The sequence below is a fragment of the Peromyscus californicus genome, unplaced genomic scaffold, assembly GCF_007827085.1.
Source record: "Peromyscus californicus insignis strain IS unplaced genomic scaffold, ASM782708v3 Scaffold_8__1_contigs__length_139910024, whole genome shotgun sequence".
Lineage (NCBI taxonomy): Eukaryota > Metazoa > Chordata > Mammalia > Rodentia > Cricetidae > Peromyscus > Peromyscus californicus.
Window position 1 is genome coordinate 21,086,396 of NW_026294606.1, and position 27,977 is coordinate 21,114,372.

Here is a 27,977-nt window from a genome sequence, read left to right on the forward strand (position 1 = left end):
CCCCGCCCACCCACCCCCACCCCCAGAGAAAACACATTTGCTGTTGGTGAAGCCCGATCACCACTTCACAGACGGACTGTCCTCTAGGGACACGAGGGGTGTTTTTAGACTTTCCAAAGTTCAGTTCACCAGCCACAGAAACACCTCTCCTGCTGGTGCCCTGGTTATGTGCGACACAATCTTCTCCTCTTTGCACAGGGTAATTAAGAAATCCTTTCAGTTTCATGAGGAGCAAGGGCTTCAGGAAGAGTTGTCCCACAGGGTCCTGAAAAATGAAACCTAAACAGAAGGAGCAATAGAGCAGAATTGGGAGATACAAGTTAACAAAAGGACACGCAACTGCAGCTGATAACACACAACTAATGGTGACTTAAATTTTTAAGGGTTTTCTTTGGTTGTTTGGTTTTGTTTTTTTTAGGCAGGGTTTCTCTGTGTAGTTTTGGTGTCTGTCCTGGATCTTGCTCTGTAGACCAAGCTGGCCTCGAACTTACAGAGATCCGCCTGATTCTGGCTACCGAGTGCTGGGATTAAAGGTGTGTGACACCGCTGCCCGGCAAGGGACTTCTTTTGTTGGTGTTGGACAGGGTCTCACTATGTAACCCTGACTGGCCTGGAACCTGCCATGTAGACCAAACTAGCATTGACCTCACAGAGATCAGCCAGTTCCTACCTCTCAAGTGCCAGGATTAAAGGTGTGTGCCACCAAACCTGGCTTTTGTGGACTTCTTTTATCCAAGTTCTGACAATACTAAATGTAACACATCACAGACAACTGTCTAAAGTCTGTATGCTGTAAGACTTTTATTCTGACAGATGGAGGAGGCATGATTGCTGTGTGTTTTACCTTAATAAAGCCAAATTCCTAAGTGAAATTATATATGTATCCATATTTTTATATATGAAGACACAAATGGGTGGAAAGATATCCCATGTTCATGGATTTTAAGAAAAGAATTAACATTGTTAAAAATATCTATACTCTAATCCTTATTGCAATTCCTATGTCATTTTTCATGATAGATATAGACAAAGAAATAGATGCATATACAAACTTCAATAACTGATAAACTCACGAGCATAGTAAACAAAACCAGAGCCTCTCCAGTAAATGACCTCCTCACAATATAGTACAAAGTGACTGAAATTATAATAGCATGATACAGGCATAAAGTAGACACATCAGCCAGCATTACAGAGTAAAGTACAGAAAAAAATCTGTAAGTCTGTGGTCAGCTGACTTCACAAACCTACCAGTCTTTAATAAATGGGGTTGGTAAATTACATAGCCACATGAGGAGAAATGAAATTGGACCATCGTCTCATATAATACACAAAAAGAAATTCAAAACTACGAGAAGGAAATAAGGGGCTGGGGACTACACAACACTGGTCAAGGCAACAGATTTTTAGATTTGATTTTCAAAACACAGGCCACAACAGCAAGAGAAGACAAATGTGATTATATAAAATTAAAATCAAGCCGGGCGGTGGTGGCGCACGCCTTTAATCCCAGCACTTGGGAGGCAGAGCCAGGTGGATCTCTCTGAGTTCGAGGCCAGCCTGGGCTACCAAGTGAGTTCCAGGAAAAGGCGCAAAGCTACACAGAGAAACCCTGTCTTGAAAAAAACCAAAAAAAAAATAAAATAAAATAAAATCAGTTTGGAGAATAGCTCAGTGGTTAGACTCTGTGCTGTGCTACCCTAGGCTACACCCCTGTCATTGGAAGAAGAATAAGTAGCCACTAGAACATGATGTGGGCTGTATTTTAGATGGACTTGGTGAGCATGCCTATAATCCCAGTACTTAAGAGGTTAAGTGCAGGTGGTGATGGTGCCCGCCTTTAATCCCAGCACTTGGGAGGCAGAGCCAGGCGGATCTCTGTGAGTTCAAGGCCAGTCTGGTCTACAGAGCGAGATCCAGGATAGGCATCAAAGAAACCCTGTCTCAAAAAAAATAAAAAAGGTTAAGGCAGGAGAATCATGAGTTTGAGGCCAGTCTAAGCTATGTATTAAACTAAAGTAATATATTTAGTGCTAGAGATTTGTCTTAGATTTAGAGAGCTTATCTAGCATGCTCTGAGTTCAACCCCCAGCATTACAAAATAAAATAGAAAATAAATTGGGGGGGAGGGGGGGCTAGAGAAATGGCTCCATAGCTAAGAGCATGTACTGCTCTTGCAGAGGATTAGGGTTTGGTTCCCAGCACCCACATCTTGCAGCTCACAACAGTCTCTAACTCCAGCTCCAAGAGATCCAAAACCTCTGGCTTCCACAGACATCTGCACTTGTGTACACATACTTCCACACAGTCACACGGACATATACATATACATAATTAAAGAGTTCCTGTCAAGAATCTACTGGCCATTTGTTAAAGTATAAACAGCTACTGCCAGCTGTAAATCTGATTCAGGATGTCTGGGTGTTAGCTTTGCTTTATTCATAAGAGCTAGGAAAGATTAAAGGACCACCAGGAAAATTATGGGAATAAGGAAAGGTGAGGTCCTTAATAAAAATGGATTAATTTAAGCTGTAAGAACAGTTAGCAAGAAGCCTGCCACGGCCATACAGTTTGTAACCAATATAAGTCTCTGTGTTTACTTGGTTGGGTCTGAGAGGCTGTGGGACTGGCGGGTGAGAGAGATTTGTCCTGACTGTGGGCCAGGCAGGAAAACTCTAGCTACAAATGGCGCCCAACGTGGGGCAAGAGTTTCCACCTAAAAACTAAAAAAAAAGATTCTAAAACGGAACTAAAAACAGTTCCTAGTTGTCTCTTTCAAGTTAATGGCAGCTGCCGGTTTGAGCTACTGGTGGGTTCCTAGAGTGTGCGCTCGACCTGCGGTATGGCAGGAATGAGGCCTCTGCAAGTGACACATTAAACTACTTGGTGGATTTAGCCTTTACTAGTACAAAACAAAAAAAAAGAGGTTTCTGGGCTACATGCTGCTTGGATAAAAGCATAGACCCACGATGGCTCCCAGAGCTGGCGGTAAGCATACTGCCTCCATGTTGGGAAGCTGAGGTGGGCGGAGCCAGCAGCCACAGCTGCTACAGTTTAAGACAATAAATTCACAATAAGACAGATTCAGATATAATAGTTTACAATGTGTATAAAAATGTACGTAGGCTTAAAAGAGATTAAAAAGATGATATATACAGTTACAAAAACAAATACACAGTTTAAAAAAAATAGTCTTTAAAGAGACAGTAAAACTAATATAAAAAAATAAGCCACGTAAAGATGGCTACCACACAGAGAATCTGGATTATGTTCTCTTTGATATTCGTAACTAAAAAAAAACATTTGATTACAAAAGCTGTTAAGTTATGCCAAAATGTATATTTAAAAGGTACCTTAACTTCAAAATTTGGATATAAGGATATGGTACTTTAAAAAGGAGTCTCTGCTTTTGTTTCCACAAAAAGCCAGAGGCTATAGATTTGTTCCAGATTAAGACACATCAGGTTTGACCAGCCAAGACCCCCTAAAAAGTCTCCGATGACACCATGGCCCAGATGATCCAACATCCAGAACCGTTTCAAGACAACTGGCTCAGATGATACAGCCTCACGGACTACTCCATGATCCTAAAATTTTCTTTGTTTCCCCAGAAGATACAGCGCCCCCCTCCAACAAAAAGTAATAAGAAAAGCTACGCCCAAATTCCCAAATATATCAAGCTAACTTTAAAAAAATATAAAGGTTAAAACCTTCCTTTTTAAAAAAAAAAAAAGGGAAAATACTGTGAGATGGTCTATATGTCAAATGTGTTGCTGATTAGTCAATAAATAAATCACTGATTGGCCCGTGGCCAGACAAAAAATATAGGCGAGACAAGGAGGAAGATAGAGCTGAAAAGTAAAAAGCTGAGTGAGAGAGACACTGCCAGCTGCCATCAGGACAAGAAAGATGTAAAGTACCGGTAAGCCACAAGCCACGTGGCAAGGTATAGATTAATAAAAATGGATTAATTTAAGCTGTAAGAACAGTTAGCAAGAAGCCTGCCACGGCCATACAGTTTGTAACCAATATAAGTCTCTGTGTTTACTTGGTCAGGTCTGAGAGGCTCTGGGACTGGCGAGTGAGAGAGATTTGTCCTGACTGTGGGCCAGGCAGGAAAACTCTAGCTACAGGTCCTGTTAGCAGACCCCATCTCAAATGGAAGGCCTAGGTGTTAACAAATACAGCAAATAAATAAAGCTAATGAGTATTCATTTGTGCTTGAAATATATATTATATATGTAATTATATATATATCATTCAAGGCATGTGTCCTTTTTCTTTAGATCTCCCTTAAGTAAACTTTTAGGTTAAGAGTTCAGTAGGGGCCCAGCTTCACAGGTAAAGAAGGCTTTGTTCCCTACTGGATGGCACAACCAGATGAGCATTCAACTACCCCATCAAATGTGGCCTCTGTGACTTAGAAGCAAGGGCTCTTCAAACCTTTGATAAGCGACATCACTACCTACATAGTTCTCAGGCTAATTCCCCAGGTGTCTAGCCACCTCCAGTAATTGTATTCAGCATCAAGTACCTTCCTTCCCACATATCAGTGAATTACTTTATTACCCCTAATTGCCTCTCCTGGAACCGCCCCCACTGCCTGTCCCTGAAACCAGGTGGACTCCTCAGGGGTCCTCACACTGCCCAGCTGTGCAGCTACGTTGGGCCTTTGTATCAGGTAGTCCTCGAATCTGGAAAGGTCTTCTGTCAGCATGCTCTTTTACCTCTTGAGGTTTCCCTTTGGGACCACACCGAATCCTGATGTCTGTCTGCCCCCCACCCAATTACACCTAGGCTCTTCTCAGTACCTCCACACCTCAAATGCTGGCTAAGGTGCCCACTGTGGATACTGCTTGCTGCAGCCTCAGCCGCTAGCATCTGATCTTCACAGGGTAGGTTTTGGTCTTGGTCACTGATCTAGTCTACCTTTAGGACTATGGCCGTGTATGTACACTGTGCACGTCAGCTAAATCCTGAAGATTAGACAAAAAGACAGCATGGTAGCTGAGAGCACTGATGGGTCCAGGTGCCGAAAGGCCCCCAACAGAGCTATGATGAGCACACCCCCATCTCTGTTTCAGCCATGTACAAATCCTGGCATTGCAAGGACTCTTGAGGTTCATTCACTCAGTCAAAACATTGAGTGTGGTGGTATTGTGTTCCCCAAAATATTGTGCATCCTAATAAAGTTATGGGGGGGGGGGTCAGAGAAAAGAATAGCCACTAGATGACATAGAGGCCAGAAAATGGTGGCACACATGCCTTTAATCCTATCACTTGGGAGGCAAAGATTCATCCGGATCTCTGTGAGTTCAAGGCCATACTGGAAACAGCCAGGCGTGGTAACAAGAGCCTTTAATCCCAGAAAGTGATGGCAGAAAAGGTATATAAGGCGTGAGGACCAGGAACTAGAGCTGGTTAAGCTTTCAGGCTTTCAAGCAACAGTTCAGCTGAGATTCATTCTGGATGAGGACTGAGAGGCTTACAGTCTGAGGAAACAGGATCAGCTGAAGAACTAGCAAGGTGAGGGAGCTGTGGCTTGTTCTGCTTCTCTGATCTTCCAGCATTCACCCCAATAACTGGCCTCAGGTTTGATTTTATTAATAAGAACTTTTAAGATTCCTACTACAATTGAGGTAATCAGAAAATGCCTTACATTTACTATAATAGCGATCAGGCAGGAAAGCTATCTGGATGGGGAAATGGTACCTCTCACCTACAGGTAAAGGCTGTGACCACACCTACTTAAAAATCTACAAATGGTACCTCTCACCTACAGGTAAAGGCTGTGACCACACCTACTTAAAAATCTACAAATGCGGGGGCTGGAGAAATGGCTCAGTGGTTAAGAGCACTGGCTGCTCATCCAGAGGACCTGGGTTCAATTCCCAGCCCCCACATGGCAGCTCACAACTGTCTGTAACTCAAGCTCCCAAGAGTTCCAATGCCTTCATGCGTATACACATGCAGGCAAAACACCTGTGCATATAAAAATAAATAATTTAAAAAAAAAAAATCTACAAATGCAAGCATAAAGTCCAGAGAAGAATGTAAAGTGCCAATGTGGAAAACGAAAGTTCTATGGAAACTCCCATGTACCGAACCACAGCCACCCAGCCTGTAGTTAACGGGGGTATTTTGTTCTTTCATAAAAGTCAACTACAAACCAAACAAGAAGCCACAACCTCCCTTCTTTGTCCTCCTCCTTCCTTCTCTCCTCCTCCACAGAAATCAGAACTGACAGTCTATTGGGATGGCATCTCCAAGCCTGCGCTCCACCTCCCGCCACCCAGCTTTGGTCGTCCCTCCCCATACCTGAATCTGTTGGTGGCTGGGGTGGTTTCCATGTTAAACTCAGCCACTGGGACTCCCCTGGCAGCCACCTGAGGGGCAAACATGGCAGCGGGGTAGACCACAGAGGATGTTCCCACCTACAAAGCAAGCAGATGGAGTGCAGTGGGTGAGACGAAGCGTAAGGGGAGCTTTGCTCAGGCAGGGATGTGGAGGGAGGCATGCCGGAAGCTAAGCGACAGAAAATGCGGGACAGAGGCGAGTAAATGACATGAGTGTCTTTGGTGGTCGGCCAGTCACTGGGAGTGGGGAAGAACCACGTGACACAAAAAGACAGTCCCACGAGTAGACAGAGAAGCAAAGGAGTGGCCCAAAGGACACGACTAGGGGTCCCTTCTGTTCCAGTCTTTGAACTTGTGCCAACGATCCATGTTCTTTTTCTAGGGTAGGAAATAATCACTGTTGCCGTTTTGACGTGCACACACACCCTTCACAGAAACGGAAAGGCCACAAGACACTCCGTAAACCAGGTTTTCTCACTAACACCACCGTGACCACAGAGGCTGCACTTAACATGGGATGTACACAGTAAATACAGAATGGAAGCCGGGCGGTGGTGGCGCACGCCTTTAATCCCAGCACTCGGGAGGCAGAACCAGGCGGATCTCTGTGAGTTCGAGGCCAGCCTGGTCTCCAAAGCGAGTTCCAGGAAAGGCGCAAAGCTACACAGAGAAACCCTGTCTCGAAAAACCAAAAAAAAAAAAAAAAAAAAATACAGAATGGAAATAGACCCACCACAAAGTGCCTCTGCTTTTAAAGACATATTAGAGAAACTGTGGGCTCTGCATGCTCTTCCTAGTTAATTCCACCTTTAGAGAATGTGTCCTAAGGAAATTGCTTGAGGAACATGCTGAGATTCCCATCTACATGTATTCATACAACATTATTTCAAATATCAAAATCTGAAACAGCCTAAGTTGGATCTAGAGTACAGACCTGTAATCCTAGCATGTGGGAGGTAGAGGCAGGAGGATGAAGAATTTACATCTGGCTTTGGCTGTACAGTGATATGATACCCTCCAGGGCCATGTGAAATGCTATTCAGAAAACAACCTGAAACAACCCAAATGTCCTGAAATAGAGGATTTTCTCACCGTATCATGTGTGTACTAGAAAATCACACAGCAAACTAAAAGACGCAACGGCTTTGGATATGTAGACATGGAATATGCCAATGAATTACTAAATGAATAAAACAGTCTCAAGACAGAACGTGTATTATGTGTACTTGGTGTATATACATCTACAGAAGGAAGGGTTGAAATCAGAAGTGGCCAACTTTTTGTGGAAAGAGCCAAAGGTAAAGCTGTCAGGCCCTGTAGGCCATCCATCCACTCTCTGCCAAAAGGACTCAATTCCTGGTCTAGAAGAAAACATCAAAATGCTACCGGTGATTATTTCCAGGTGGTATAATGTGGTGATCTCTAATTTCCTTCTTATGCTTTGATTCTTTCATATTTTATCAATGACATTTAATAATGAGCATGCATTATATTTAAAATCTAGGCTAGGGATGGCAAGATGGCCCAGCAGGTAAAGGAGCTTGCTGAAAAAGTCTGGTGACTTTTTGTTTGTTCTTAGAACCCATGTAAAGGCAGAAGGAGAGAACTGACTCTACAATGTTGTCTTCTGACCTCCACACATGCATGTGGCACATTCGCACACAAACATCATGATAGATAAATAAATCTGATGCTTCCACAATGGTGTTATGATAATATGTTACATCTCTAAATTTATACAGCTCTTAAAAAGCATGCTCCTTTTGTTATTTTGTGGGGGGAAGAGAGGCTTTTAAAGGTGCTCAGAACATGGTCGTGCATAATTTCATATTTTAAGATCAGTTCTTGGGGCTGGAGAGATGGCTCAGTGATTAAGAGCAGTTGCTGCTCTGCCAGAGGACCCAGATTTAGTTCCCAGAACACATGCCAAGTGACTCACTACTATTTGTAACGCCAGGAGAACCAAAGCCTCTGGCCTCTGAGGACACTGAGCTCACATGCACATACCCACATGCAGATACACACACCTAAACATAATTAAAAATAATAAAACCAATCTTTCTAAAAGATTGGCTCTTATTTATTGCTTTTTGGTTTTTTTCTGCAGGTCGCTTTGAGACTTCCACACATATCTGTGGAATATTCCTTTACACTGTGTGAATATGTCACTGTGATTGGTTTAATACAGAAGCTGACTGGTCAATAGCAGGACAGGTAGAGGTTAGGTGGGACTTACAGACAAAAAGAGAGTGTGAAAGAGAAGAAGGGAAGAGTCTCAGAAGAGCGAGAAGACGAGGAGAAAAGATGAACTTGCCATAGTGAGAAAAGGTACCAAGCCACATGGCAGAGCACAGATAAGAAATATAGGTTAATTTAAAATATAAGAGTTAGCTAATAACAAGCCTGAGCTATTGGCCAAGCATTTATAACTAATACTAAGTCTCTGTGTGGTTATTTGGTAACTGGCCGGCAGGAATGAATAGTCCACTTACACACACATCTTTCAGGAGAGGGAGAAGGGGAAGGGTGAAGGAGAAAAGGAGGAAGAGGAAGTGGAAGGATAAGGAGGAAGGGAGGAAGATGGCAACCAGAAGACACTCCACCCCAGTCTTTCCAGGGCCTGGAGACTAGGGACCAGCGTGACCTACCACGAGACACAGGTCACAGAGAGCCAGTTCTCTGTCCACCTCCTCCAGAACAGCAGGATCCAGGTTTTCTCCAAACCACACCACATGAGGTCGCAGCAAGCCACCGCATCCTGCCTCCTCACACCTGGAAGAAAGTCAACCTTAAATCATCTCTAACTGCCCAGCTCGCTCAGTTGGTATAGCATGAGACTCTTAATCCCAGGATCGTGGGTTCAGATCCCACGTTGGTACTAGATGTAACCTGAAATCTAATAGGTCTTTTAATTTAAAACAAAATAAAACAAAACAAAAAACCCTGGAGCCAGATATTGGTATAGATGCTGAAAGATTAGAGAAACAAAGGAACAAGCCACTGCCACATCTTACCTCTAGGACTCCTCAGCCTGAAAAGGCTTTAGTTCCTGTCTCCTCACGCCTTATATACCTTTCTCCGCCCAGCCATCACTTCCTTCCTAGTGCTGAGATTAAAGGTGTGTGCTTCCCAAATACTGGGATTAAAGGCATGAGATCTCAAGTGCTGGGATGAAAAGTGTGTGCTTCCCAAGTATTGGGATTAAAGGTGTGTGCCACCACTGCCTGGCTTCTTTGTTTAATCTAGTGGCTTGTTCTGTCCTCTGATCTTAAGGCAAAATTTATTAGGGTACACAGGGCAGGACTGCCTGGGATCCCAGGAAAGCAGGGCTGCCACTCAGGCCAGGAGATGGGAGCTTGCCCTGTATGTGGGACACTCAGGTGACTTTGCCCTAGTAAGTTCTTACCTTGTCTTCATCCACCGAGCTGTGTAGACACTGCTTCAGCTAAGCTTGGCTTTCTCATTCTAATGGCTTGTTTTCCTCCACATTGTGCACTCACTGGCTCTAATACACTCCCATTGCCCAGACCTGGGCACAACAGCAGCCTCAGGGCTGCCTCCAACACCCAAACCTCCTCTTTCCACCAATGACCTCCTTCACTTTCTCTCAGATCACTTCTTTCTTGAGACTGGCCTACAGCCAAGTTCTCTCTTCTCCAGCTCACTCTGCCTCTCACTGGAACCCAGGGCTCTGCATGTAGTAGAGCAGGGGTTCTACCAACAGATGGCTTCCCCAACTTCCTTTTGACATTTTACTTTGAGACAGTTTTTGCTAAATTGCCACAGCTGACCTTGAACTCACTTGTGGGCCAGGCCAACCATGAACTTGTGATCCTCCTACCTCAACCTTCCATCCTGTCCTGGAGTGAGTTCCAGGACAGCCAGGGTTACACAGAGAAACCTTGTTGGGACAGGGGATTTCTCTTCTTTCATGCCCTATTACCTTTAGGTAATATAGTCTAGGTTTATGTGCTAAAATCTTCTACCTTCTACATCGGCTCCATCTTAGTAATGTCCTACTCAGGAAACTTCTAGAATCCCCTAATCTTTTCAGAGTGAAACTTCAGAGTTTAGTCATGAAAAGCCTCATTTTAAAAAAATGGAAAAAGGGTTTGGGGATTTAGCTCAGTGGTAGAGCGCTTGCTCAGTGGTAGTCCTCAGCTGGGGGGGGGGGGGGGGGGGGCGGGGGGAGAGAAAAAGAAAAAAATGAAAATGATCTGCGGTTAAAATAGACCAAAGAAGTATGAATATAGCATAACCATTTTTCAGAAAGCACTGATTCAGGGCTGCAGTGGTGGCTCAGTGGTGAAGAGCACTCTGCTCTTGCAAAAGACCCAGGCTAGTCCGGAGGCTCACAACCGTCTTTGACTCAAGCTCAAGGGCCTCCAAGCGCCTCTGACCTCCAAGAGCACTGCATTCAAGGGTACACACCCACATTGGGGGGAGGGGGGTGAGGCAGGAAGAACACTTGAGCCTAGGAGTTTGAGGCCAGCCTGGGCAACACAGTAAAACAGGCTCTTTCAAAAGGACCTGGAAGATGTTTCATCTTTTGTCCTTTCGCCCCTGGACTCAGAGGTCAGGGATGATTGCTACATCTGTACATTTAAAGGTCATCTCTCACACACACACACACACACACACACACACACACACACACACGCACACGCACACGCACACGCACACGCGCACACACACACACACACACACACACACACACAATTGAGATTTTGATTTTCTTTCCTGCACTCTTGAACACCAGCTGTACATCAGGTTTTTATTTACCTGGGAAGTTTGTCAACTGGGATCCTGGCATCTTGAGTCTCTGGTTCTGGAGCCCTGAAGTCAAGAGTGTGAAGAGAATGAATACCCGTGGTAAAATCAAAGAACAAAGGAAGGATGTGACATAGTCATTTGTGTCTTACCTGGGAGCACGTGGTACAAAGGTACTTCCTCGTGCATGCTAACTTACAAGGTTCACAGAAGCATGGACCCTGAATACTGACTATTGGTTTTGCTCCAAGAGGGAATTTGTGTAGGAGAGAGTCTCAGTGAGGTGGTTGATGCTTCTCCAATGAAATTATGTTAGTATTTTATGTCTGTAAGTTTTTACTGCTCTGAAATGGTTCAGAAAAATTTTTTCTCAGTAGTTTGAGTTGCCCTCTAAATTTTTCCTAATTATAACAATAATACACATTCATCATAAAAATGTTGCAAAATTCGCAATGAGATGAACGAGAAATAAAAATTACCCATAACCTCTCCATTCCTCACAGTCACAGCCAATCCTTTCCTGTGTTTTCTTGTGGTCTTTTAGCTAATATACAGATACATGAAGATGGAGTGGGAATTTATATAAATAAAATTTTGGGATCATACAGCCAATACTCTGGCATCTTACAGTTTTTACTTAGCATGGTAAATTATGAGTCAAATATTTCTTTCATCAGATATCTGTATAGTGTCTAGTCTTACACATTAGAAACATTCACGAGAATCTTCAACAAACATTTAATTCCCTCACATACATGTTCAATTCAAGGAGAAATGACATTTATTCTGCAGTACATTATAATTACCCTTTTCCTGCTAACGCTGGACAAATTGGACTCTTGTAATTCTCAGCGACAGCGCCACAAGAGGTGCACCGAGTTTTAAATAAGGTTCCTGAAAGAAAGGACATGTGCCAAGCAAGTTCAGAACTTAGTATCATAGAGAGCGAAGTCTCCATGTTTGAGAGGCCAGAAAACATTTCGTCTTCCTATGTTCATTTTTACTAATGTTCTACCCTAGGAATCATGGGAAATACAAAAACATGCTGTCTTAGTCACTGTTCTACTGCTGTGAAGAGACACCATGCGCACGCCTTTAATTCCAGTACTCGGGAGGCAGAGGCAGGTGAATCTCTGTGAGTTCGAGGCCAGCTTGGTCTACAAAGTGAGTTCCAGGACAGGCTCCAAAGGCTACACAGAGAAACCCTATCTCAGAAAAGAGAGAGAGAGAGAGAGAGAGAGAGAGAGAGAGAGAGAGAGAGAGAGAGAGAGACACCATGACCAAGGCAACTCTTATTAGAGACAGAATTGAATTGTGGGTTTGCTTACAGTTTCAGAGCGTCAGTCTATTGTCATTGTCCCCGGGGCATGGCAGAAGCATGGCAGCACTCATGGCACTGGAACAGTAGTTGATCCACAAGCAGAGAGAGCAACACTGGGCCTAGTGTGGGCTTTTGAACCCTCAAAACCCACCCCTACTGACACACTTCCTCCAACAAGGCCACACCTCCTAATTCTTCTCAAACAGTGCCACTCCCTGCTGACTGAGCGTTCAGATATATGAGCCTATGGGGGTCACTCTTATTCAAACCACCACACATGCTCTACTGTTTAACCAACCAAAAACAAACTCCTTCAAGGATGGCATGACCTGGCAGGGAAATAACTACAAGGCTAACATCCCCCATATGCCCCTGGGGTGATGTTCAGATGTAACTGAAGAGATCAAGAGGGAAGCAGCCACTCAACCTGAAGCCAAGGGTCTGAGTTCCCAACTAGGTGCACAATTACAAAGGCCAAAGGGCTGGAAAGACGGTGCAGCTGTTAAAGGTTTAGTCTCACACCTTAAAAGTCAATCATTTAGAGTGCGTAAATTCTTTGATTTAATAGAACTTGAACCTTTTCTACCAAAGAAACTCACTAACTAATTAACTAATAAATAAAAATAATTGCTAGTAATAGCAACTATCTACAGTGCAATGGTGGTGGCCGCAGATCAAACAGGGAGTTTCTTTTATTTTTACCTCAGAAAAGAGTTCTCACTATTTGTAACAGGACAAAAAAAAAAAATCCCACCTAACATGCACATGTAATCTTTTGTAATTCTTCAAAGAACATGGTAAAACTGGTGTCATCGCCTTCACTCTGTGCATGGCAGGGAAAATAGTCACATGTGGGCATTGCTGAGAAACAAGCAGAAATGCGTGGGAGACAGCACACAGCCAGGGGAAGGTAAGTGTTAACCAGAGAACAGAATTCTGTATCCGTCGACCTGAGCAGGCTGAAAGTGCTCTTCACTGCACCTGTGTGGCACAGACAACATGGGTGAGCTGCTTCTCACCTTGTACATGAGGAAATGCATTCCTTGGGGTTATAGTTTTGTGGATACTGATACTAACAGCCTTGGGCAGAAATCCACACAGGAAAGAAGTCAGAGGGATGGAAGACAACCTGCATGGGTGGGCTTGTTACAGATAAGGGCCAGGGCCAACACCCCTCTCTCGGGCTCTAGGGTGAAGCAGGATGGCTTCTGTGACAAATTTCCTACTGCGGACAAAGGACAAATAAATAAACACCCCAGGAGGTTGAAGTCACAACTGGCCATGTCCAGTCCTGCTGAAGCCGCAGTGGTCCTAGCACCCAGGCCTTTCTCCTTCGCTCCCTCCACTCCTACAAGGTGTACACCCCGTAGCCTCTCCCCCTCCCCGCCTCTCTTGTTCTCACTCTTTCTCTCTCTCTCCCTCTTTCCTATCTTCTCTTTGTCTCTCTATTATAATAAACCATTTCTCTGAGGATGCAGCCTCTGGGTTGTGAATGTCCACCCGCCGCCCCGCCACCATGCCCGCCAGCCCACCGCTACATCTGCCCAGCCAGCATGGTTCACTGCACATGCGGGATACCCACGCCCACCACACCCCCCGAAGAGTAATAATTCATAACACTGGCGCCCGCATACAGTATCATAACACTTCCCTCCCTGGGTAGCTGTGTCACAGCACAGCCTCCTTCCACAGATGTCCCAGGAGCAGGGACGTGTGACTGTGTAGACAGCACTTCTCTGGAGTACAGGAACACCAATAACACCCGGTACTGTGCAGTGGGGCCCTTGGGAGAAATGCAGGTTCTGTTTTGGTGTGTCCAGGTAGGACCTGTCTAACTGAAACCCAGAGGAGTTGACACTATTGGTTCTCAGTCCGTAGTCCAACTAGCAGGTTGCAGGAAATAACAAGTGAGTGGTGCCAGTGGCCAAGGTGTCCCTCCTTGCCAGCAGGAGCTGTTCAGGTGCCATCGGGCACCACTGTGTCCCCGAGGGAAGTGCCACAACATCCTGGGAGAGGGATAGGTGTGAGGCAGTGTAGGGTGGAGAGACTGTTTTAAAATCTGGTCTCCTGCAAGGGCCTTGGTGTCGCACACCTTTGATCCCAGCACTTGGAAGGCAGAAGCAGGTGGATCTCTGTGAGTTCAAGGACAGCCTGGTCTACAAAGTGAGTTAAAGGACAGCCAGGGCTATACACAGAGAAATCCTGTCTTGTAAAAACAAAAAAATCTGGTCTCCCTCACCGTGGATTTCCAGCAGGTTCTTGGTGCCAGCCTTGCGGTGCAGCTCATCAATGTTCTGGGTGATGACCACAACCCGGCGGCCCTGGTCACGCAGCCGAGCTTCACACTGGGCAATGGCTATGTGCCCCGGGTTGGGTTCCTTGCTCTGCATGACCTCTCTCCGGTAGTGGTAGAACTCCCACACCTGCGATGGGTTGCGGGCAAAGGCCTGAGGGGTCGCCAGGTCCTGAGGGGAAAGGTAGAGGTCAGTGAGGGACCTGTGGAGGTGGAGATGGGCAGTTGTAGGTCTGGCTAGACTGTGTAGCATGGGCCTAGATCCTAGTCCTGGGACCAGCAGGTCACTCTTAACTTCCCTGCTGATGAGACAGAGGCAACCTAACCCACCTCACTAATCTCACAAATTATGACAAGAAGTAAAGCGACATGTGGGAAAGTGTCTGGGGTTGAGTTTACTCCCATAGAGCTCTAAGAAATAAAAATTCAATATCATTGTGAGGGAGCTCCAAGAAAAACATGACACGAAAAATGCCCCTGTGAGATCCATCGGGCACAGAAAAGAGCTTAGACACACAACTACTCACATATACACAGACACACACACCTACACACAACTAAAAACACAGCACATACAAGCAAGCACACAGCACACAACTGTACCAATTATATACACACATGTACAGACACACACACCTACACACCATTAAAAACACAGCACATACAGACACACAGCATACAACTATACACATCTACACAACTACATACAGTTAAATGTATTGTGCACAAACTACCACATGTGTATGTATACACACAGCTACCCCCATTTATATATTCCATATTTATTTATTTATTTTTTTTTTTTTTTTTTTTTTTGGTTTTTCGAGACAGGGTTTCTCTGTGTAGCTTTGCGCCTTTCCTGGAACTCGCTTTGGAGACCAGGCTGGCCTCGAACTCACAGAGATCCGCCTGGCTCTGCCTCCCGAGTGCTGGGATTAAAGGCGTGCGCCACCACCGCCCGGCTATATTCCATATTTATACATAAACCCTACCTATATATATATGCATACATACAACATATACATAGTCACGTGTATTTATGCTATAATTATGCATAAATATTTGCATATACACAACTGCATGCATATATACAGCTACATGTATTTATTATGCATAAGCCATACACATATGCATGCATACACATAACTATATACAAACATACAGTTATACCCATGCAATCAGACACATATACACACATACAATTACATGCATGTAGCTACATGTTATAACATGCACACTACAACACATATATATGTATATACTCACACACAACTATACAATATATCCAGCTATGTACAGATAATTACATATACTCAGAAGTACACATATATATAACTAAATATGAACATTTAGTTACATGTACTTATACATGAACAAATATATACAAACATACATACAACTATATGGATACGTTGCATCTACTTACACACAAACCGCATGTATGTATGTACATATAAAAAACTACACACATGCATATCATATGGATATATATATATATATATATATAAAAGGAAGGTCAGGAGAACTTGGGCCAATCTGGAAAACAGAGCCTAGCCCCTTTAAGAAAAGCTGCTCCTTGCTTGGGAGGGGGGCACGGCACCCCCCACTCTCCCACCCTCCCACCTCCCTCCTACCCCAGGAGACAGAACTGCTACAAAAGGCCAGCAGGGGAGGCTCCCAAGAGCCTATAAAACATCCAGACAGCCTCTGGTGGGCTCTGCCTCCAGGGCCTCCCACCGAGACAGGAGTTGTTTGTCCCTTTGTGGTTTTGCTCTTTGAGGCAGGTCCTTCCGGCCCAGCTTCAGTCTGTGACTGACTTCACTGCCCCCAGGATGACAACCCGCTTTCCCTCGGGACCCTCAGGGTCTCTGCTTCCACAGTGGGGCGGGTGGGGCATGTCCCCGCCTCAGATCTCTGTCACACTGTCAGTGGCTTCTGTCTCCTGTGGGTCACTCCAGGACATACTATTAATTCTTCGTTCCATGGAATGAACTCGGTGGCACCCTAGATGACCACCCCTCACCAAGATAATCAAACACATATGCATGCATCCATACAGCTATATAATACATACTCAAACTCTACAGAAATGCACGCACACCCAGCCATACACATATGTGAGCCACATTAAATACATGCATACATACACATAAAAACAAAACCTATTAACAGAATACATGAAATATCTGTACTTCAGGCGCTGGCCCTCTTCTAAAACAGAGCTCTTTCTGTGATAGAGGCACAGCACAGCTGTCTGGGTTGGAAGCTGACAGGAAGAGGACAAGGTAATCCTTAACGGTCATGGACATGTTCTGTATCCTGCCTGTTACCTCAGGTCCACACCGAACTGTGCACACAACCAACAAGTTTATTCCGGGCTGTGTTAATTTTGAAAAGAAGCATACCATGGATGCCCCACATTCATAAGCACGTCTCCACGCCAAGCAGAGACATCTCCACCCCAAGCAGAGACAGCAGCCTTCCCTTTGAGAGTCATGGCAGGCACAGTGCGTGGCCCTCCGGGACCCTGTGCTCCTTCTCAACACCTAGGACACCCTGGCCAGGAGCACCTGTGCCATTAACCTATGAACTGTAACCGCATACATGGGCTTTGGGGCAGGGTTGGAATCAGATGTGCCCTCTGACCTCTCTGCTTACTGGCAAACTCTGAGCTTCCTCTGACACCAGAGCAGCCCCTCCCAGGTCTTCCTGCCACCTGCTACTGTCCCCAGGGATGCCTCTGGTGGTCCTTCTCTCTTACTGGAGCCCTCTACTCCTTACTCCCCTCCTGGGCCTGAGCGGTGCCAGCGCATCCCAGTTTCTCCTGCTTCAACATTTAGGAGGAAGGAGGGGACAGTGCTTGCTCTGCACTCGGTGAGAAAGCCCTGCGGATTCTTCAAGGCATGCACTAAGGTGGTTAATTTTGTCTTCACTCAACTAACCAAAATGTACGAATCCTGCATCATGTGCTAGCGTTCTGCGGCTGGGAGCTTCACAATGGACACAACACATGAAGTTCCCTGCTCTCTAAAACAAAGGATTTCCAGGGTGGGAGAGACAGTTAAGAGGGCCCAAGCACCCCAGCACCTGCATTAGGCTGCTAACAATCACCTGTAACTCCAGCTGCAGAAGACATAATGCCCTCTTCTAGCATCCGAGGGCACCAAATGCATCTGCAGCACCCCACCCACATACATACAATTAAAAATAAAAATGAGCCGGGCGTCGGTGGTGCATGCCTTTAATCCCAGCACTCGGGAGGCAGAGCCAGGTGGATCTCTGTGAGTTTGAGGCCAGCCTGGGCTACAGAGTGAAAACTACGCAGAGAAGCCCTGTCTCAAAAAACCAAAAAAAAAGAAAGAAAGAAAGATTTAAAACTAAGGATTTCCCAAGCTGGGGGGGGGGGGGGGGGGGGAGGGAGGCAGGGGTAGGAGGAAACAGAAGAAGGCAAAGGACCAGAATGGAATATTCTGGAGAACCAGTTACAGTAATCCCTCACCCACACTGCTGTTAGTTACAGTAACCCCTCACCCATACTGCTGTTAGTTACAGTAACCCCTCACCCATACTCTTGGTATAACCCAGTAAACCTTACTCCTTCACCCAACCAGACAGTGATGCAATCATGACTTTGGTCTGTAGGGCACTCCCTTTCTGGGGTGAAGTGTGTGTGTGTGTGTGTGTGTGTGTGTGTGTGTGTGTGTGTGTATGTGTGTGCATGTTTCATACACATGAGTATGCAGATGTGCACATCTGTGCATGAGTTTTCAGAAGCCAGAGGACACTGAGTGTCTTCCTGTTGCTGTCTGCCTTATTCCCTTGAGACACAATCAATCTCTCAGTGAACTAGAAGCTTGCCCTTTAGGCTAGGCTGGCTGGACAGCAAGCTTCCGGGACCCTCCTGTCTCCACTTCTCAATGCTGGGGTTCCAAGCATACCCAGCATGCCCAGCTCTTTATGTGGGTGCTGGGAGTCAAACTCGGGTCCTCATGCTTGATGCTTGCACAGCAAGTGTTCTTACACACTACACTGTCTCCCTGGCCCCAAATTTGCTATTGTAGTCATCATAGAGACCTTGTTAAAACAAAAACAAAGAGGACAAAATAGTTACTGCCAATTTCAAACACTGCCCCTGGGCTCCAGGCATCAGTACGGATGCTGAATCAACCTCCATAATAGTGTCATTCAGAAAAAGCCTTTGGGATTCTGGAAGCATTACTAACCTGGGCTTGCCATTTTCTCCAATAACCTCCAGCTCCTCTGAAAGTTGGAACCCCACTCTCCGCACTAACACCAGCCCCTGAGATGATGGCTATGTGCTTTGCATTTGCAAAACATTTCCGAAAATCTGCCATATCTAAACAGAAAATAAAACCTGCGTCAATCCAGAGTACCAATGGGACATTTATATTCCACATCCATTTTCTATAGCATGAAATTTGACACTGAATAAACTTACACTGTAAGATACTCCAATAGGGCCTGAAGAGATGGCCCAGCAATTAAGAGTACGTTTTGCTCTTGCAGAGGACTGCTGTTCAATTCCCAGCACCCACATGGTGCTTTACAATCATCTCTAACTCCAGTTCTAGAGGATCTGGTGCCCTCCGCACTAACACTAGCCCCTGTGGGCACCAGGCACACACATGCATAATACAGGCAAACACTCATACACATTAAATAAATAAATCTTCAAATAAAAAAGAAAGATTTAAGATATTCCAATAAAAAGCATTCCTCAGGGCTGGTGAGATGGCTCAGAGAATAAGGGCACTTGTCACCAGGCCTGATGACCTGAGTTCAATCCCTGGAAGCCACAGGGTGGTAGGAGAACAAATATCTACAAGCTGTCCTCTGACCTAAACACACACTCTGGCACACATATGTCCCTCTCCCTTATATAAATAAGGTTTAAAAAACATTTCCTGTGCCATGAAGACATCATCTTGGACACTTGACAGGTGGGTACATGGTATCTCCAAGAAACGAGGGCTTTGGTCACACACCTAGCATGGCATCTCAGCTCCACCTTCAGCCCACTGTGTGATCTGAAGTGCTTATGCTCTGTATACTTGGTTCTGTGGGCTGCTTGGTGTATTCTTATCGTAGAGCACAGTTGTGCAAATGTAAAAGAGTTGATGGATCCAGATTTCTTGTGGAAAGTCAGGACAAAGCCTTTGTGCTTGTGGCCGAGCTGAACCGAGGCCCAGTAGACGCCAAACATCTAAAATTCTCCTCATATTCACCTGCCCTGTGAAAAGCATGTTAAAGCTTCCTCCGCACCGTGACCAACATAGGCATTTATAAAGATGACTTACTTGAACTTGGACGAGCCATGGTGAGGCAGATCTTGCTTTGTGGGGAGGCCGGAGGCTTCAGTCTACAACACAGCTGGGAAATGAATCGGCTTGGAACAATCTGGAGTGGGCGCATCAGGTTTTCTTTGAAGTGCTACTCCAGCAGGCTTTAGAAAAGTTATAAAACAACATAGAAACAATCATAAAACATTCAAATACATAGTGTGTCTTTGTCTTGTTAGAGGTGTTATTGCATGTATATAAGTACAAACATTTTGCTACTCAATTCAAGATAACGAGTCCTAAGTGGAGAATCTCATAAATATACTCAGCCAGCTGAACATTGTTAGTCCAGCCTACATCAAATGTGCTCACAACAACACTCACTGTGAAATCTGTTAAAATAAAGTATCAAACATCTCACAATTTCTAATTTTATTTCTATGTATTTACTTGAAACAGAATCTGGTTACATATTACAGGGTAGCCTTGAATAATGTTCCTCTTATTGCAGCCTCCAAAGTCAGAGATTACAAGCCTGTATGCCACTATGCTGAGAGAAATATTTTTTAAGCTTTTGAGGGTGGATGAAACTTTGATTTCATCGTTTGTACCAGGCATCTGGAGTTCCACCAGGTCCTTAGCTTGTGACTCATTGAACACTGAACTAAAAAGGAAACATGGCAATAGCAAAGCTGAAAACTCCTCAGTGAGCTCATGGTGAGTAAGGGACTATTTTGGTAGGAATGCCCTAACATGGTGGAGGCAGGCAGGGCAGGAGTTCAAGGTCATCCTCAGCAACCAAGGGAGTTCAGAACCACACCTGGGCTACGTGAGAGCCGGTTTTAAAAACAAGCAAGACAAAAAAAGCAAGACAAAATGAAATGAAACAAAAGGAGAAAGATAAAACAAAAAGAACACCCTTAATTGAAGTCTTTAGCAACAGAACGTCATGATATTCAGCCTGGTTGTTTTTACTTATGCTCTGGACTGTTGCTTAGGTATACAGTGCCTCTCACGTGGGGCTGTACACCTACAGTCACTTCTGAGAGCCTCAGGAATGCGAAGCTTCCAGGTCCACCCCAGACTACAGTCAGCCACCTGGCCTAGCCCACAAGCCACAAGGTAATCTTGATGGCCACTCATGTTTAGAATCATGGTTGTAGAGGCTTGGGAAAGTGTTAAACATGAGGAATGTGTGTGTGTGTGTGTGTGTGTGTGTGTGTGTGTGTGTGTGTGTGTGTGTGTACATGTGTGTGAAATGGAGACCAAAGGACAACTTAAGGTATCTATCTATCCTCGGAATTTGAGACAGGATCTAGAATTTGCAGAGTAAGCTAAGAGACCCAGGGATCTACCTGTTTCTGCCTCCCTAGAGCACACACCACCACACCTAGTTTTTTTTTTTTTAACATGGGTTCTGGGATCAGACATAGGTCTTCAAGCTTGCAAGACAAACACTTTACTGACTGAACTATCTCCCTGGCCCCAAACATGAGAATTCTTTAAAAAACAAAAAGCAAACAAACAAAGACCCTGCTGCATTTGTAACAGTACAAAACATTTTCAAAAACCTGGCTACCTTTTTCCAATCTATTTTTTATTTTTATTATGTCTATGTGTGCATATAGTTGTGAACAGGCAGTTGTGAGCTGCCCGACGTGCTGGTGCTGCAAGAGTGGTTCCCAACTGCTAAGCCATCGATCCAGCTCCCTTCCTGAACTTTTGATGAAAGAGTTTTGAGGACAAAGTGATTTTTGAAAACTGAACTAGATGGTGATAAGTTTGAGGCCTCCTGAAGGCCTCTCCACCGTCGCAACAAACTGAATCAGACCAAATTAGAAAGCCCAGGTTTAATGGGTAAAGTGCTCTAGGACAATTCCCTGACCCCAAAGAGAGGCAACTGGGACATAAGACCGACCAGAAGAACCAAGAGTCTGTTTTCTGGGATGCCCCTTATATATCCCCTGTGGGAGTCCTGAGCCTCTCTGGGGGAGGAGCTGTGTTTGGTGGGCTTTGAAGGGGCGGGTTTGGGGAAAGAGATGGGGAAGGGAGCCAAGGGTGATCTTGCACCAGACTCCTTCCAGACATTCCAGACTCTTTGAGTATAGGGATGCCAGGGTGCCAGAGGTTGAGGTGAGCTCCCACCCAAACAGATGGGCTATGTATACTGCCACAATAAATAAGGTGAGGGTGACAATGGGTCAATGAAACTTGTAAGTTGGGAGGCTCATTTAGTAAAAGTTTCTACTTGAGAAATTTTGTAAGAGGAAAACGGGCTGGGCATGGAGGCATATTCCTGCAATCACAGCACTCAAGAGGCCAGAAGCAGGAGGATTGTTAGTCCAAAGCTAGCCTGGTCTACATAGTGAGTTCTAGGTCAGCCTAGTCTACATAGAAGACCCTGGCTCAAACAGAGAAAACAACAGTTGGATTGATCCAAGATGACTTTATCTACAGACATTAGAGAATTGAGTTAGTAGAAGAGCCTAGAACAGGCCTAAATCCCCATCCATAGAAACAAGTTCAATAAGCAAGGAAAAACATTCGCAGTGTGCAATGCAGCTATTATTCAAAAAGAAGGCAGGGCTAGAGAGAGGTTACATCAGTTTAAGTCAGTAAGATTCTCACTGTGCAAGCATAAGAACCCAAATTCAAATCTCCAGTACTCATATCAAAACTCAGGGGTGACGGCAAATGCCTGTAACCTCAACACTGAGGGATGGGGGCACACGGAGAAAGACTAGAAATGGCTGGCCAGCCAGCCAGCCTAGCCAACCAGGCAAGCTCAAGATTCAGTGAGAAACCCTGCCTCCAAATATAAAGGTCAGTGAGATGGTGCTTTCACCAAGCCTGATGGCCTGAGTTTGATTCCCCAGAACCCACATGGTGGAACGAGAGAACTGACTGCCACTAGCTGTCCCCTGACCTTCACAGTGACATGAACGTTTACCCCCACACACCAATAAATGTAAAACAAAACAAAACAAAAAAACTCAACTTTTTAAAAATAAGAGGAATAGAGCAAGACAATCAACAGTGGCCTCTGGCCTCCACAAGCACACATGTACACACTTGTACACACACACTATGTCCATATACATTCATTCATGTCCACAAAGATTTTTGTAAGGAATTCATGATTGTATTCCTATGACATTCCAAAATAAACAAAGACTATATTTGTGGTCATGATGGAAGGGTAGGAAATACAGAGACATGTGGGCAAAGGGGAGCAATGAATGTGCCCTGTGTCCCAATCACAGTAGCAGTTACATGGCAATGTCTATCAGAGCTTACAGAAGTCTACACTCCCAAAGAGTTATTTTTACTGTATCTGAGGTATATTTAAAAAGGATGGGTAAAAAGTTTCAGTTTTATAAGATGGAAAAGCTCTGGGGAAGAATATCCCAGCCACCAACCATGACTGCACAGTGGTTTTAAAATGGTTAGGACAGTGTGGTGGTTATCTGAATTGTCAACTTGACTCCATTTAGATCACCATGGAAACATACCTCCCAGGTCACCCATGAGGTTTAATGGAGGAGGGAAAACCCACTCTGAAGGTGGGTAGCACCATCCCACCAGTTGGGGTTGAGGAGCGTTCACTTTCTCGGCTTCCTGGCTGCAGATGCAGAGGGACCAGCTGCCTCCCGCTCCGGTCACCATGCCTTCCCTGCCACAATGGCTTGTCCCCAAACTGTGACCCAGAATAAACCCTTCCTTCCGTAAGTGGCTTTGCTAGGTGCTTTGTCCCACCCATGAGAAAAGGAACTAATACTGATGGTGAACTTTATGTTCTGTGTATTATTGACCAGAATAAGAGAGTTTGGTATCAACTGATAGAGATCACCAGAACACATTTTTGGAGGGAAAAGGTTAACTAGTACTTTGTAAGAGATGGGACTGACAAAAATTTGGCACTTACTAGGATGTTTATTTTAAAATTAAGAATTCCTAAGAAATCAGTGAAAGAATTGGGTGTGGGTGGGAAACAGTATATACAGAAATAAGAAAAGAAGCCAGGGTTTCAATAGCTATGTGAATATCTTGCTCAGACTGTCAGTGTCTTCTAGGGTGTTAATTTTATTTTTATTCATTTATTTTTAGGTGCACAAATGTTTTGCTTGCATGCATGTACTTGTGTGCACCGCATGCCTGCATGTCTGGTGCTCTCGGAGTTCAGAGGAGGGTACCACATCCCCTGGAACTGGAGTTATAAATGGCTGTGAGCTACCATATGGGTGCTGGGAACTGAACCTGGGTCTCTACAAGAGCAGCAAGTGCTCTTAACCTCTGAACCATCTCTCCAGTCCTGTTTTCCCGAGATGAAGGAGCAGCTTCATGGAAAATTGCTTGCCAGCACACCCAAGGCTGCAAGTGTCTCAAGAGATTGATGGGAGGGTTCAGGCTCCTGTGAGGTCATGGGGGGAGAGGTCACATAAGTGTTTGGCTGCTATGAAAAAGCGGGCCACTTTGACTGGACATTGTAGGGGTCATTATTGACAAGTAAGAGATTGTTGGAAAGCAGCAGGCTTTTGGATTCTGTTATAGACAACATACTTACTTGTATCTCAGTTGAGACAGGATTATCAAGTGGTCTGGGTTTTCTCCTGATCCACTGTGGTCATGTGTGGCCTTGCCTGATGTTGGTGTTCTGTGGCAGGGTTTATATTTAACAGAACACCAAGGCCTATCAGATAGTTCTTGACTCCAAACAGAAGCAAACTAAACGCCATCAACTTACACACAAGTGAACAAATTATGCTTCTTCACAGAACGAAGACTGTTCCAAGAAAGAGAACAAACTCACACACTCAACCCCATGAATTCAGGCTCCTTAGAGTCGCGTGCAACAGCAGCTTCACCGTGAAAAACATGCCTACTACAACCTTGGCCAAGCCATCCAGGACAGCATGACCAGCAGCAAGACCTGGCAACCTCACCTGCCTCCCACAGATGATGCAATGGGAGGGGCTAAGGCTTGCTTGGGTGATTTTTCTCCCAAGACACATTATGTAATTACTAGAAATACCATACAAACCCAGTTGAAGGGCCCTGTACAGCATAATCAGCAGCATTCCCCACACAGCAAAATTATGAAGGGTGAAGCCTAGGAAACTGTCTCCAGGGGGCCACACGCCTGAAAATGGACCTTAGTGAGACATCTTGCAAAATGTGACTGTTCATTAGTTAGAAGTGTAGGTACACTAGTTGGTAGGAGACATGTAAATGTCCTAATTTAGATCACTGTACTCCGGTTAGGTAAGATGTAACACTGGGAGAAACTGGGTAAATAATACACAGGAAGTCTACTATGTTTGCATTAAATTTGTTTTGTTTTGTTTTTTTCAAGACAGGGTTTCACTGTGTAGCCCTGACTGTACTGGAACTCCTATGTAGACCAGGCTGGCCTCGAACTCACAGAGCTCCACCTGCCTCTGCCTCCCAAGTGCTAGGATTAAAGGTGTGCACCACCACCACCCAGCTATGTTTGCATTATTTCTGGAAGCCTTAAATTATTTCAAAAATAGAGTTGCTTTACAGAAAATAAAACAAAAACACAAGGCTAGGGCTGGAGAGATGGCTCAGCAGTAAGAGCATCCAGGTTCCATTCCCAGCACTCACACTGTGGTTCACAATCATCTGTAACACTAGCTCTAGGAGATCCTCTTCTGGCCCCCATAGGCACCAGGCACACACATGGCACACATACATGTAAGCAGCACCCATGTAAATAAAAACAATGAAAATAAACTACATTCAATGCTAATAAGCCCAACACAAAAGTCACACTCTGAAACCATTTACATGATGAAAAAGGAAAGCTATAGTATAGAAATCCCATCATTGTCTTGGTCAGGGTGAGCAGACAGGGGCCATTAGAACAATGGGAAGTACTGTATCCTTATTTTTGACATGCTTTTTTGACAACTTGTAAACCGTAAAATAAAGACGGTGATGTTGACAGTTGTGCACTGTACCTCAGTCAACCCCAATTAAAAACAAGACGCAAGCACGCTGGCACTTCCAGTGTCACCTGTCTCTGTTGTGATGAGAGACACTGCACAGGAAGCTTGGGAACCTAAAAAACGGCAGGAGAGAAAAGTCAGCCAGAACGAACATCTGAGCTGGGTGACCGTGGAAGAAGATTGACACAGGGTCTCATACTATACCCCAGACTGACTTAGGACTCACTCTGCGGTCCAGGCTGGAATTCACGGCAATTCTCCTGTCTCAACTTTATAATAGCTAGGATTACAGATGTGAGCCACCAGGCCCAGGCTTCATTGTTGCTTGCTTCATATCACATATAAAAATCAATTAGACCCCCCCAAAAAATCAATTAGAAATGGATTAAAGACTTAAACACACCACCTGAAACTGATACTACAAGAGGAAAAGAGATGGGAGTCCTGACGTTGCTTGGGCAATGATTTCGTAGTTAGGACCCTAAACACAGGTAATAAAAGCAAAAACAGACATACAGGTTGATGAAGGAATCAGTCATTTCCACAGTGGAGAAAATATTTCAAACCATACATTTGGAACAAAGTGGATGACCTTACTAACGTAAGTGAAATAAGCTAAGCACAGCAGGGCAGGTGTACTGACCTGTGGAGTATATAAAGTATATACACTGTGGAGTATAGAAAAGTAAGCATATACACTGTGGAGTATAGAAAAGTAAGCATATACACTGTGGAGTATAGAAAAGAAGTATATACACTGTGGAGTATAGAAAAGTCAAACTCACAGAAACAAAAAACGGATGATGGTTACCAAAGGCTGGGTGAGGGGGGACAATGTGGGGGCATGGAGATGTTTGTCAAGGGCATGGACTCTCAGCAAGAAAAAATACGTTTTCCTGGTCTATTGCACAGCACAGTAACCATAGTTGATACCGATGTAATGCACGTTTCAAAATTTTGAAACAAGTAAACTACAAAGGTTCTCACCACTAAAAAATAGCGAGATGATAGACATGTTGATTAGTTTGGCTTAGTCTTACTATATATAATACATGCATAGATCAAAACACCCCATTGCACCCCAGAAATATATACACAGTTATCTCTTGTCAACTGAAATGCAGTTTTAAGTCATGGGACAGACGACATGGCAACTGCACTGGCAGAAATGTTCACAGGCTGTCGGTAAAGATTCACTGGACACAAAAGGCTTCACAAATGAGATCAATACACCAGTCCCGGGCTTTGACGCTGACTGGCTCCACTCACACCCATTCCTGTCAAGGCTACCTGTTATCAAAACCTAAAAAGGGTACAGCCTAGGACCCAACCTCTCTGGCCATGTGCGTGCCCTGCTTCCAGCACCCACCCTTGGGGGCTTTCCTCCAATCTGTCTGCAGCTGACTGCTCCTGATCTCCCATCTTCCCAGAGCTGAAAACTGCGTCCCCAACCTCCCGCCCCAGCCCCCACACCACTCGCAAAACTTTGGGGCACCATCCTCCCGGCTCCTGGCTTGGCCTTAACCTTTCCTCACTTCTCTGCTGCCATGATCATCAAATCCTTCCGGCTCTGCCTTCAGACTGTGTCGCGATCCGCCCCTCTCTGCACTCCTACTTCTACCACTCCAGCCTGCCCCTGTCACCTTAGCCAAAGTGCCCTTCCTCCAGGTCACCGCCTTCCGGGGCCCAGCTTCTGCCTCGGTTTCTCTCCCGCCCATCGCCCATACCGCCACCCACCCTGTCGCTGGCTTCCCTATCGGCGCCCGTCCGCGCATGCGCGGGGTGGGGCGAGCAGAGTCGGGACAAAGCCGGGACCCCCGAGGCCGGCACTAGACGCACCTGCAGAAGGCGGTGTGGATAGAGCAGGCAGGAGAGGCGGCGGGGCGGAGTGCTCGGCGTCCCGGTGTCCCGCCCCGGCTGCAGCGGCCCCTGCCGGAGACCCGGAGCGAGGCCTGGGCCCGGCTCTGT

The 27,977-nt window shown here is 45.2% G+C and overlaps 1 protein-coding gene across 6 annotated transcripts; it reads right to left on the reverse strand.

Annotated features, from left to right (window-relative positions):
- Window positions 1–6: 6 nt before the first annotated feature.
- Sirt5 (sirtuin 5) lies at window positions 7–27,977 on the reverse strand. 6 transcript variants are annotated; one of them, XM_052728025.1, is made up of 11 exons: window positions 27,653–27,753; window positions 26,022–26,122; window positions 24,605–24,694; window positions 20,059–20,204; window positions 18,964–19,097; window positions 14,687–14,912; window positions 11,933–12,020; window positions 11,139–11,192; window positions 9,005–9,128; window positions 6,319–6,434; window positions 7–279 (listed from the first exon to the last, which is right to left on the reverse strand). In XM_052728025.1, the coding sequence occupies exons 4-11, from the start codon at window positions 20,171–20,173 to the stop codon at window positions 204–206; spliced, it is 933 nt and encodes a 310-aa protein (XP_052583985.1). In that variant the 5' UTR covers window positions 20,174–20,204; window positions 24,605–24,694; window positions 26,022–26,122; window positions 27,653–27,753; the 3' UTR covers window positions 7–203. The 6 variants fall into 6 exon arrangements, with proteins under 6 accessions (XP_052583985.1, XP_052583983.1, XP_052583981.1 ...); XM_052728023.1 differs by lacking the exons at window positions 24,605–24,694; window positions 27,653–27,753 and adding an exon at window positions 27,849–27,958; XM_052728021.1 differs by lacking the exon at window positions 24,605–24,694.

Bases quoted from the DNA above. Each gene is read 5' to 3' on its own strand.
- Sirt5 (XM_052728026.1), bottom strand. From the start codon at position 20,173: ATGCGCCCACTCCAGATTGTTCCAAGCCGATTCATTTCCCAGCTGTGT. The intron at 14,913-18,963 runs GTTAGTAATGCT...CTTTCCCCTCAG, and splicing joins GGAGAAAATGGCAAGCCCAG to GACCTGGCGACCCCTCAGGC. The intron at 11,193-11,932 runs GTAATTATAATG...TCTTGACTTCAG, and splicing joins CCAGCGTTAGCAGGAAAAGG to GGCTCCAGAACCAGAGACTC.